Consider the following 12,409-nt stretch of genomic DNA (forward strand, 5'->3'; position numbering starts at 1 on the left):
GTTATTGTTTCCTTGCTAGCTCCTGCAGCAGCCAGGTCCTTAGCGGGTGGCTATTAATGGAGAGAATGACTCTGACACCTCTATCCCAGGCCACTCCCCACCAGCTTTATTAAGGAGACACACACATGGGGATTCAGATGGTATCTCTCCAATCCAAAAGTGGGAACATGTGCTCTTAGGGGGAAAATCTTATAGAAGGAAACAGAATTCTAGGTGCAGGTGTCTTTGGATACCATTCAGATTGTCTGCCTGTGTCTCCATACATGTCTAGGACCATATGCATTACATATGTTGTCTATTTTAAAATAAAACACTGCAGTGGTCCAGCTGTTCCAAATTCTGTTTCAAAGAACTTGTGGGCGCTTCCCAAGCAACACCATATAATCATTCTTGCACTGTCCCAGTCTGTTCTCCTACAGAACTGAACACGAAAAACAAACGCTCTTTGCAACTCCATTTTCCTTTGTGCAAACAATGAGAATGGTGGATTAAAGAAAAAGAAAACCCCAACGTTGACATCACCGAGTGAAAACAGCCCAGAAAAAAAGTTCTGGAGACTCACTTCCTAAACTCAGGATACTGGGGTTACCTCCTTTGCCAATGTTTGGCATTTGTCAAGAGAATGAAAGTAAATTGAAATGTGAGGTTGAGCAAAGTAGCATCAGGAAGCCAATGCACCTTTGTAAAATTCCAGTGATGTTTGCTGCTTGCTTTGGGAGATACATACTAATCCTCTTTGTTGCTGTGGTTATTAACATGAAATAATTAAAAAAGAAATCTAGGAATTAGTAGATTTTTCAGTACCAACTTAAAAACGTTCTCAGACTTGGCTTCAGGAAGTTATCTCCAAGCCCTTATTGGTCTGTGAGGGTTTGAGATGTTCTGAAAGTGGGCCATGTGGTTTTGTAGGTTTCATGACTAGGGTATAATCCAACATACCCTTCAAAGGATGCTGACTGACCAACCTGTGAAATTTAATTGTGTTAGGGTGTTTAAAGTCCTTTGTGGAATGAGATAGGAAATTGACTTCAAGTTAGACTTAGATGAATAAGGTTAATATTGGTACCTCTACAGCATTAGGAATCTTCAATACTACCAGTGGTGTTCATTACACAGAGACAGCCTGAGGGACCTGGGCTGATCAGCAGGTGTGCTTACAGGTGGATACTCATCAAAACCTTTACCTGAAGTCAGCCTAGGAAAAACTATAGTTTGACATTTAAGGAGTGTTTTTCAAATAGTTTCCTAAAGAGATATCATTTTATGTACTTCATATCCTCCTTTAATCTCCTTTGTTGAAATTCATGTGAATAATCCCCAAGAGACTACCTGACTTTTATGTTATTCTTTAGTTGGTTATGATTTCTGGGTTCAGTTCAAGGTTGATATTATCATTCTTTTTTCCTCATATGACTAGAAAAATAAATAATAATTTTCCTAATACCACATATTATTAGAAAACATATTTACATGATCTTATTTCAGAAAGCTATATTTTAGATACATTTATAGTATATTCCAAATCAATACACTTTGCTCAAATGGATAATATAGTTTTTAAATTAAAGAAGTTTTCACTATTATTACCACATCTCAGGGATTGAAAATAAAAGACAAATAAATACCTTTACTTTGTAATGTTATACTTTGAAAATTTCCATGAGCAATTGAGAAAGAATTCTGCTGCTGAACATAATTATAATAGCTTATTAATAAGTTGTCTAAGAGCGCTCTTTTCTCTCAGGAAACCATTCTATGATAAACTCGAGGTAGCTGTTTTATTTCTTAAATTTAGAACACACACAAGGCTCTTGTTGCTCCTGATAGGTGCTAGAGGCAAGAGAATAGCTAATGTAACTTGAAAGTCATCTGTGAATGCAAACTGTAAATTAAAAGGTGACTTTGTATCTTTCTTATATGGAAAATGTGTGCATGTCATATCTGCTTGACAGTGCAAGAGTGAATGTATGTTTTGGACAATAACGAACAATGACAGTAGTCAGCCTCATCAGAAGACATGAAATAAAGAAATGACAATGATTGATGGCAGCTGACTGTTTACAGATTTTTCTAGAAGAGTTTTTCTCTAGGAACTAGGGAATGCTGTGCCCAGCAAGAGACTGGCCCTCCCATGCCTGATGTTCTGAGGCACATAGTGGATCACTTGTCTGGGTAATGACTTCCTTTCTTTTTGGTTTCTTTGGCTAGAGAAATCTAATGTGAATCATTGAGAGAGGATGGTGTCTTTGGAGGCCAAGGGTCACGTGGCATTTAAACTACCATGGCAAACCACCCAAGGGGATAAACATGAACATTTATTTTGATGCTAGGCTCCTCTGATTCTTTGTAAGACAGTTTCTTTGAGTAAAAATCACATCACAACAGAGATTATTTAGTCAATAAAAGGCAAAATAATCAATGCTTTATAATTTTCCCTATTGCAATTATTACATTTTCAATGAACGGTCCTGTTATGACTATTATAGTCTCAATTAATTAATTTTATAATCCTTACTATATCATCAGAGATAAATTTTCTATATTTGATTAATATAGTCAGTACCTTACTGACAAGATAATACTCAAACAGTTGGGAATAATCTGTTAAAAATGAGTCTTCATTTAATATGTTCTCTTTAGAATGGATTATAGTGTTTGGAAATATTTGGACCTCACTTACTATAGAGTCCTTTTAAGAAGTCATTTACTCTTGATAGTAAGAAGAGTGATAGGACGTGTGGTGCAGGGCCATACAAATAAAGTGGATATTGAATTAACCTTTGGTATTGCATTCCTGCAATGTAGCAACTGCAAGTTGACAATAGAAGATATAGCAAAATCTCTAAAAAACTATAAAACTATAGAAAACAAGGCAAATGACTATTAGAAAATCTACTAGGACAGCAGTGCATTGTGCAAATACATGTAAATTCCCTCAGAACAGAATTCATTCAGTCATCTCGTCATTCATCCTCTCATTCTAGTAACAAAAGTAGAGCAGAGTACTCAGGCCTGCTAAGTTCCCACTCTATAATAAGCTTTTAAGATGCCTTGTCAGACATTCAAAAGAAGGGAAATCAAATTAAGTATCTTCTTGGAGTGGTGGAAAACATCTGTCTGCTAGCCAGGGCTACATTTATGCAAAATAAAAGAGAAAGAAAGGGAGAAAAAGCAAATTAAAAAACAAAAATAATCAGAAGAAAAGACTACTGTTAAATGGTCAGGAGGAATGGTATGACCTACAGTCTTCTAAATTAGCATTCAGAGAACTTAAATACATATTTGCCTGCTCTCTTGACCAAATTGTCTAGCTTCCTCTAATGTTAAGTTTTCTCATAACATGCCTTACACAGACAACTTGATCCTATATAAATAAAGGAATTGCAAACTCTCTTTTGTTAACAGTAGTATAGAGAAAGATTTTCCTAAAGTTTTAAAGTATCATTTCTTTTCTGATTTTTAGAGGGTTACATTTAGCAAAAAATAATAGAAATATAAATGAAGTTGAAGAAGTTATTGTTGTCATTGTTCATGCTGGAGGAGTACTATGGCATCTGAGAGGGGAGTTCAAAACCCTCCTGGGCACTGTGAAATCCTAGATCAAAAACCTTTGTGTATAAGGTATATGGACTCATTTGTGTCTTTAATTTGTCATTGCTGTGTATGGACCATGTATTAAAGCTCTGCTTTCAGAATCAATCCTCGTGGGTTTTATTTGTGGGTATACCAGTAAGCCGAGTGGTATGAGCTCTCTAATGCTCAAATAATGCATTTACTTCATTAATTGTAGCTTGCAATTTCAAGTATTGCTCAGTTAAGAACATTGGATTTCCTACCTCATCTTTCTATCTGCTGTGGTATCCATGGTGACCACACCATTGGTAGCTGACCATTCTAATCTTTGGAATGGGGAAGGAGAACCAACAACAACAACAACACACCATTCTGTCAAGGTGTAAATGATCTGATTTCAGGCATTGAGCAGTCAGATAACTGTGGATTCTATGAAACAATGGCATTGTTGGCCATTTCATTGAGATGTTCATTAATATTCTTGGAATGAAAAACATCAGAAGTTCCTGGTTGGCTTTATGCAAAAGTTCATTTGATGCCAATATGAAAGCCAAGGAGAGGAGGCAATTATGCACACATGACATGCATCCTAGCTTCAGTATGGAAGCTTACATTTCAAACCTAAGGTCAGGAAAATAACATGAGAGTTGTACTACAAAGTCTAGACATGAGGGAGATTGAAGAGGAGAGAGGAAGCACATTGCAGGTGTCAGATAATCGAGTCAGATTATCTGAGCTGTGCTAGCTATGGGGGAGCACTTACCCTTCAGTCCAGCTAGAAGTTAGCAGGGTAAGAAGGAACAAACCAGAATAACATAAAGACTAGCAACAAGGCTCAGGAAAGCAGACAGGAGTTCTAGCCTAGAAGCTACAGTTCTTGGGTTTGAGCAAAGATTGAACAAGAAAACTTAAAATAAAGTAAAACAACAACAACAAAAATCAACCTCCCCCAAATCAACAGTAGTCAAAATCCCCCTAACTGTTGAAGATTATCTCTGTGGTGATAAAAATAGAGCAGTTCTCAGCAACATCCAACACTGGGTTGCATGATGTAGTTAACACTTGTTAGTTGAGAAATAGACATTACAACAACTTAAGGCAAGCACTATGTCAGTCATTGATCAAATGGAAAAACTTAACATACCTTCCTTCCCCACCCCACAACAAATGAGAACTGTATTATTTCTTTGTATCATTTCTCTAATACCCACTGGCAGGGATAAGGTGTCTTTATGAGTAGCCACCTGGCATAGTGAACTGTGGCAATACTCAACTTCAGATTTGGGCATATCCAAAGTGTGAAACATTGGTCCTAGAAACTGGAGAATTACAAGTATTTGTTTAAAAAATTGTGGAACTAGGTACCAACTCATAAAAACAAAAAACAAACAAAAAAAAACTTAACTAAAATGGAAAGAATTAAATCAACAACACACATACAAAATAAAAACCACAGAAAAACAAAAGGTCTGAGAGGCTGATGGATACCTCCCCAGATCTTTGCAGATTCACAAACGAACAAATGAATAGCAGGATCTATTGTCCCCATTTTTTTCAATTCCATATAAATACTCCACTCCACTCTTCATTTCAAATTTGAACTTTTGAAATTGAAAAAAAGCCAACTGCCCCCAAGAAGTAAGTTAAACTGAATTTTGAAACACCCCAAAACACAGATTCTCAAAATTCTCCCAAACTGTAAGATGTCCCATTCCCGAGATTCCTTGGAACAGACAGTGATAGGACAAGATTGGAGTGTTTATTTTTTCTATGTCCCCAAAATATTTCTATGTGACTTCCCTTTTCTCCGTGACTTCCATTGGCTGTGTAAACACTGACACAGCAAGTACTAAGTGAAGTCACTGAAGAGTCATTAAGCTCAGCCACCAGCAAGAATGGGCAGGACTTCAGATACTCAGAACCAAGATTTAATTAGGCGTGTGCAGTCAGGTATGCAGCAATGACCCTGACCTTCTGAGACTTCAGGAAACCTTTTTAAAATGCAATACTTGATTTTCTTTTACTTTCTCTCTCTTTATTTTAATCTTTTCCTTCTTCCTTTTTTTTCTAGCTAGAGAATCAGTGCTTGTGTTCATTTGTGAGATCACATGTAAATAAAACAAATCAACTCAATGTAAGTGAATGACCAAGGTTTGCTATTTACAACTATGCTAGAACTGATATTTCTTTTCCCCACCTTTGTAGTTCCTAGTGACCAACAAAGCTTAGTTTGCTGGGTACTGAGGAGTTTCTGGGACACAGGATTGGATGCTACAAGTAGGGAAGCCTCAAGCAAATGAGGGTGGGTTTTCCACACACAAAGCTTGACCTGTTTGACAGTGATGGTTTGAGACAGTACAGGCAGCCATGACCGTTCTGTAGCAAGTTCCACTGAGTCTTATGAACCCTGCTCAAAGCCACGCTTTTCTGTGTGTGTGCTTGCCACGCATAATTGCCTTGTGACACCATGGAATGCAAAGCCCGGGTCCCCTTTCTGATCTCCCCTGTTGGTTTCTTTATCCTTAACTGCAAATGCTCAAGAGTCAAAGGAGGGATAGTTACCTCTTCACTGGCTTCCTCTATGGGTTTCTAAGTTTGGGGAACAGAAGCACCCCACTGTTACTGTGGTTGCAATAGACAGGCTCTGAAGCAGTGTGGAAGCTCTACCTCAGAGACAATAAAGCAACAGTAGGGCCATGGAAATCAGCATCACTAGCTTGCATTTATCACAGGGCCACTATGCACAGCTGGGAAGACTTGGCACTGCACAATTAAATGAGTGCCATTTACATTTTTTGTCTTCGAGAAAGGAGCCTCCTGTAGTGAACAATTGGAATGGCTGGGTGTGGTGGCCTTGTTCTTCAAGAGCCAGGTAGTTATGAAGGTACCTCACACTCTCTGAAAGTCCTTTACTCCTAGCTAGAGTTTAAGAAGTCACCTGAGAAGAAGACGAGTTATTCTAGGTTCTGATCAATTGTACAGGCATGTACTATTCATTTGTCTTGACTACCTAATGAAATCTATACTATAGACTCTAAAAGGATGATGTTCTTATTCCCCAATCGTACCTTTCAGGGTTTCCTGGTTGGCCCACCTAAGATATTTCAAATTGGGTTGTGAAATCTATTGAGTCACTGTGCACTCCATTGAATCCTATCTATTGGTTTCTAAGGACCTGCATTTCAGTTTTAGAATGAAATGAATCCTGTCTCCCTGGGGAACTTGACTGTGAGACCTCATACATTTCCTTGAAGGGTCATCCCCTTTCAGTAGCTTCTGTGGATCTTTTAAATTCTTTTGTGGGGGTGATGCTCGGGTCTTAGGACAGAACCTTGCATGCTCCAGGTATGTTTTATCACCGAGTGACAGTCCCACTTCCTCTCTGTTCTGTTTTACCCCTGGATGTCCTTTCTATTCCTTATAGTAGTGAAGACATGTAGGGCGAATCATAAGCCGTGCAGCCATTTCTTACTGTAGGTAGATGGCAGAATACAGACAGAGGGTGCAAAGTGAAATGACCTCGGGAGAACTGGAGATCATTTGGAAAGAATAGAATTTTCCAAATATCACTTGAAATAGATCTTTCATGAAGTTGATTGGAATGGTGATTATTATTAAGATTGTTCTCATACAAAGATAATTGAGGAGGGTATGGTGGATAATGTTAGTTCCAGATACTTTAACAAGAGGCTGTTACACAGTGAGAGGGGAGGACCTGTCACACAGATACCCTTTATTTAGAAATTAAATAGATACTGGGTATGCCTTATGCCAGTCAAGGTCTTAGAGGCAGCTCAGGAATGGTTCCTGCAGGGCAATCCCCTCTGCCCTGGTTCCAAGCTCATTCCTCTTTATTCTTTCATGGTTTTCTGTGTGGAAAGCCTCTGCATGTGGTTATTTGTCAGATTCCGCTAAGGAATGCCTCTTCTTTTAAGCAACCATCGAGCCCCCACTGGACAGTTTGCCTTCCCCAAAGACTCGTACCCTTGTCAGTTAGAAATATCCTCAGCAGCAAGACTCACTAAAAAGCTGATTTTCCTCTATAGTTTCTGTAGCTGTAGAATTGTGGCAGCTCAAGTTTGGCTTAGGAGTAGCAGAGGAACACTGTACAAGCATCCCAGGGAAGTACAGCCTCTGCTTTGGGCTCACTGCACTTGCCTTCCCCTCTGCTATCATGTCCATGCCTCCTAGATCTGGAAGCCAGTTCCCTAGCATTTGGACTTAAGGTCTGAGAAGTATTCTTTGACTGTCTGTTTGCCTAATTCCCTTCTGATCTGGTTAATGACCACTGTGTGGCATTTCCATGGTATTTGTCAACGTATAAGATGGTCCCCTTTGGGGGGCTGACTTGTGGATAATCTGGACATCCCCTGGATGCAGATGCTGTAAGAGCAAGGGCCTCATGCGACTTCCTCATTAGTATGTCTCCTTGCTAGACAAGTGCTTAGTGACCTATGATGAAAGGAGGAGTCTCACACTAAAATAAGAAACCACCATGACAGTTGCTAGGAGGGACTCACACCTGAGTTATCCCTCAGTAAAGTTGAAGATCTCTGTGCAGAATAAAAATGGATCTGCTGATCTCTTAATTTATTTTTCTTTTAAAAATAAGTATATTTAAGAAGTCTCTGGCTTTGGCTTTCACCTTAAGCTGGGTTTAGAAGTATTGGAAGAGAAGTGCCCATACTATAGGGCAAACGGAGGCAAGACAAGTAAAGAGACACAGGCAAGGGGAGAGACTGCAGATGAACTGGGGGCTGTTTTTGGGTCTCTGATATTTCTGCTCAGAATGTGATTTTAGGTATCGTGTTTTTTTTCCCACTGCATGTGATAATGTCATCATTTATTTTTAAATGGTTCTAAATTGCAGATTTAAGTTTATTTCAAATCATCCCTATTTTTAAATTCCTTTTAATAGGAGGAGACGAAGCAACGATATACAGAATCTACCATATTTGAAGGACTCAAACAAATAGGCATTTGGCTGTGAATTCCAAACTCTCGGCAAAACCAAAAGATACGCATAGACATAAAGTATACATTCCTTTGTTTAGTCCTTGGTAGAGAATGTCAAGTATTGCACTTTAAAATTACTTTCATCTAACATTTTTCCCCAAGTTTCAACCTGCATTAGCTACAAGCCCCTAGAACACGATTTTGGAATCCTATATATAAAAGCAACTAGTTTTTCTCATTCAACTTTGGATGATTTATTTTACAGAACTATTTTTTTTTAAGAAATGACATATTTACTTACAAAATTGTGAGATGGGGGCGTCCAGCTGAGGCACATTTCCACCTTTGGCGTTGAGCTTCTGCACCTGGGTCGGGGGCACAGGTTTGTGCGACTGCCCAGTGGCCCGGTACATGGCTTGGACCCACAAGATCCGATCCTGCTCATCATCACTTGCAAATATCACCGTGTCTCCTTCTTTGACTGCATTGAAGAAGGCTCGGCCACCCTCCAAACCTGCACAGAAATGAAGAGCAACATCTAAGCTGAGCTGAGAAGATTCCCGCAGGGAGAGGTCCTTAGAACGCAATTTCTACAGCTTCTCCTTGGGCCAGAATGGGAGGAGCAATTTATCTGACTCCTGGGCCGTGCGTCTGTAAACTTCTTGGCCACTGCGTGGGACCAGGGTAGTAAAGGAACAATTTAAGGCTGGCTCGTGTCTTTCTTTGTCTTGCTGGTGACACTACATCAAGCAGACTGGTTCAACATCTGCCTATAAACACATGTGTTTTCCTTCATATTGAAAAATAAGTCGTCATTACCACCACCGCCACTACCATTCCTACTACCATCATCACTGGCACCACTACGACAACCGCTTCTCTTGTCCCTCTTTTCCTGGGCTGCTCCTCTGTTACTCTTCTCTTTACAGTGAAAGGAACATCTCCACTGAGGCCTTTCAATCCTAAGTGCACACCTGGTACATCTCGGCATTTGATTCACTGCAATTTCTGATTCTGTGGGTCTGCCGTGGAGCCGGAAAACTGAGCTTCTAACAAGCTCTGATGATGCCATGGGGCTGAGGGTCACCTCTGAACAGCAAGGGGCTCTCTCCATTAGGCCTTAACGCCCCTCTAATCAGGCCGCAGCGTGCTAAAACCCTGTTGTCTAGGCCACCATTGATACCACCTTTGCCTCATCTCAATGTAAAATCCTAATTCTACTCACTGTATCACATGATGAGCAGCTGATACTCTCCTCTTGTTGAAACATATTCTTTAATTGGTTTTTAGGAAACTTGAGGCCTCCACGAGCCTCCCAGCAAGTAGGCATGTGTCGAGCTACCCTGTTTTATTTATTGTTTGCTCTCCTCTTCCTCCTTCCGACCTTTTAACTGTGGGCATGTCCTGATGTTCTGTTTTTTACTTTATTTACAGTCCCGATGATGCCATCCAACCATGAGATGCTAGGAATGTGCTGAGGGTCCTTACATTTCCATGCACTCTGGAGCTCCCCCTGCAGCTCCAGACCTAGATTAGTGGTGGCTCTCTGGACTTGTGTGCACATGGATGGACATCTCAGGTATGTCACACCCAATGCTTCGTTCCTGTTTTTTGTCCTAACCCTCTTTCCACCTTCGGAGCTGGGTCCACCCAGCTCGAAAGTTCAGTCTACAACCTTCGGACTAGTTTTGATTCTGTCATTAATTTCTCCCATCGCTATTGAGGTGCTGATGCTACTAGCCTTGGGTTACCAGAACAAGGACCCTTCTGTTGCCACTAGTGCTGGCTCCTGGATCTGGCTGTAATTACCTTGAAGAGTCTTCTACCTCAAGTGGCCACCTCCAGTGTCATTGCTCTAGTTTCGACTCTCAGTACAGAACCCAGGTCTGCTATTTCTCTGCTGAACTCACCAGACCTCCAGGTTCTGTCAAAGTTTGTCCTCCACATCAATTGATCCTTTGCCACCGCCGTCTCCCCTTTCTTCTTTTCACGTATGCATGTTATGTTGGTATGATTCACGCCCCTCCTCCACATACCTCTGCTTGAAAGTTACATTCCTATGAGGTCTTCTTTGACCTCTACCTCTGATAATCTATCTCTATTATCTTGACTAATTTTCCCTATTCTTTAAAAAAAGATTTATTCACAAGTGTGTGTGTGTGTGTGTGTGTGTGTGTGTGTGTGTGTGTGTGCATGCATGTGCATGCGCCCACATACACATGGAGACCAGAAGAAGATATCAGATCTCCTGGAGCTGGAGTTACAGGTGGTGTGCTGCCCAATGTGAGTGCTAGGAACCAAACTTTGGTCCTCTGGAAGAACAGGAAGTGATTTTAATTGCTGTGTCATCTCTCCAGCCCTCCATTGCTCTTAACTAACTCCTAGTAAGCTCCATAATTTACCTTGCACCACAAGGATAAAAGTTTTATCTGACTTAACCTCTTCCATTTTTTTGGAATCTAGCACAATGTATGGCACAAAGTAGATGCTCAAAAATACTTATTGAATAAATGGTCTCAGTTTTTCAGCAGGTAGTTCTCAAGGTCAGTGTTTAGGGCAATGTAGCTAGAAGCATCTCCATGGACTTAGGCCAAAGTTATCTCAAGTCCATCAACATATTTCAGAAACCCATGTTTTCAGTGAGTTGGGTCTCTAGCCAGGTATAAAGTTCGTACCTTTGTCAGATATACACCATATATCCCCATTAGTGAAGAGCCAAGAGACTCATGAGCAACAGGTTAGCCTCTCTGAGTTGCCAGTGAAGACTAGTCAGGAGTCTGTCTGTAGCAGTGCTGGGTGCTATTGCTGGTGGCCTGAAGACTTCTTCATCCTGGTATCTATTTTCGAGTGTCTGTACATTGTGGGGATTTTTCACTTATAATGGCCAGGGGATAGAAGCAATAAATAGCTATTTCTTTTTATTTTTAAAATTATTTATTTGCGCTGGGCATTGGTGGTGCATTCCTTTAATCCCAGCACTCAGGAGGCAGAGGCAGGCGGATCTCTGTGAGTTCAAGGCCAGCCTGGTCTCCAGAGTGAGTGCCAGGATAGGCTCCAAAACTACACAGAGAAACCCTGTCTCAAAAAACCAAAAAATTACTTATTTGCACATGTATGTCTCTGTGTGTGGGCATATGTATATGTGTGCAGGTATCTGTGGAGACCAGAAGAGACCATTAAATTCCTTGGAGCTGGAGTTTGATTTGTTTGTGAGTCATCTGATGTGGGTCCTGGAACCTGAACTCTGGTCCCTCTGCAAGAGCAGCAAACACCTTAGCTCTGAGCCAGCCCCAGCCCCAGCTACATCTTCCCAAAGAAGATCTAGTTCTACAGCATCAAAACAGTTTTAAGAAAGGCTTCCTGGCAGTTTTTATTCAGAGGAGATGCTCATTCGGTTTCTCATAAATGGTATAAAATGTGTGATTTGGAGGGATGGTGCATACTTAGCAAGCTGGGAACCCAGTGAACCTCATGAATGACACGATGGGAAGGACATTTTTTGAAAAGAAAAGAAAAGAAAAGAAAAGAAGGAAGAGCTTTGAGGGATGCCTCCATCTTAGAAATGAGCATCAAGGGTTCAAGACAAGGGTGGATCAACAAATCACATGTGCCCACTCTCATGGTAACTTTGGAAATATGCCATCTTACTATAATCAGTAGACATTAGGGTTGGCCTTGCTTGGGAGCTCTTCCCATTGCCTCAAGCCTCTCCTCCCCTGGGGACTATTGATGGACATGGGGGAGGATAAAATTTCTGAAGCAATGGTCAGAAAGACATTGGAGGATATATTTAGGAAGCAGGGAAACCACACATTGTAGTCACTTAGGGCAGAGAAAAAGAAACTGTTCCCCAATCTTTATTTAATCCACTCCATAGCCT

The 12,409-nt window shown here is 40.6% G+C and overlaps 1 protein-coding gene across 1 annotated transcript in view; it reads right to left on the reverse strand.

The window, feature by feature from the left end:
- Cadps (calcium dependent secretion activator) overlaps positions 1 to 12,409 on the reverse strand; it is a 451,625-nt gene that overhangs the window by 139,801 nt on the left and 299,415 nt on the right. Inside the window, 1 exon segment of the mRNA XM_035452903.1 lies at positions 8,831 to 9,043. Coding sequence (XP_035308794.1) covers positions 8,831 to 9,043 — 213 coding nt within the window.

Source organism: Cricetulus griseus, assembly GCF_003668045.3.
Source record: "Cricetulus griseus strain 17A/GY chromosome 1 unlocalized genomic scaffold, alternate assembly CriGri-PICRH-1.0 chr1_1, whole genome shotgun sequence".
Taxonomy (NCBI): Eukaryota; Metazoa; Chordata; class Mammalia; order Rodentia; family Cricetidae; genus Cricetulus; species Cricetulus griseus.